Source organism: Dinoponera quadriceps, unplaced genomic scaffold, assembly GCF_001313825.1.
Source record: "Dinoponera quadriceps isolate SergipeBrazil2010 unplaced genomic scaffold, ASM131382v1 scaffold1770, whole genome shotgun sequence".
Lineage (NCBI taxonomy): Eukaryota > Metazoa > Arthropoda > Insecta > Hymenoptera > Formicidae > Dinoponera > Dinoponera quadriceps.
The window spans coordinates 767-1,425 of NW_014555820.1; the positions used below are offsets into that span (position 1 = coordinate 767).

Genomic DNA, 659 nt, shown 5'->3' on the forward strand with positions numbered 1-659 from the left:
CTATGAAAATTTGGTTTCGCGATCATTGCCTCGGCACCGTACCGTCCATCCCATTTTGTCAACAGTTTCACATCTACATGATTGCGTACATTTTCCATCGTTTTTCCAAATACAGCATTGTTCATCAATTTATACAAATTTTTCTCGAAATTATTCGTCGCTTGTGTTCTAAACTGTGTATTGAGTTCGATGTAATCGCGGAGCCTCGGAGATTGAGCGAATTGGAGTATACATTGTATCTTTGTAATGCGAAGACCGTGATGCGTGCATTGCTGCAGGTTACGATAATGAATAACATAACGCTGCTTATCGAATAAGGTTGCCAATAACTTATTTTGTCTTTTACCGAGAGGTTTGGCGCGTTTTGGACAAAACGGTAGATCAGCGTGAGCGTCGTGCAAATGTTGCGGATATTCCAGATCGACCTCGAGAATATAACCTACGGGTGAATCGACAGCGATTGAAGATACATCAAATGTTGAAACATCTGTGACCCATTCAAATTTGGCGTGAGGCAGCGGTTGACACATTGCCCAACCGTACAGGTTGTTTACGTCAAAGCACATCAAGTACGATGATGGTTTCGAGAGATTGTAAGATTGCATGTACTTGTTATTGGCCTGTGCGTATCTACTGTAACATTGACTGAGACTGCCGCG

At 42.3% G+C, this 659-nt stretch overlaps 1 protein-coding gene across 1 annotated transcript; it reads right to left on the reverse strand.

Annotated features, from left to right (window-relative positions):
* Window positions 1-42: 42 nt before the first annotated feature.
* On the reverse strand, window positions 43-656 carry LOC106745479 (the record flags this gene model as incomplete). The annotated part of the gene is made up of 1 exon (XM_014621115.1): window positions 43-656. A coding segment is annotated over one exon (614 nt), but the record flags the coding sequence as incomplete, so codon positions are not given.
* Between the last annotated feature and the right edge of the window lie 3 nt (window positions 657-659).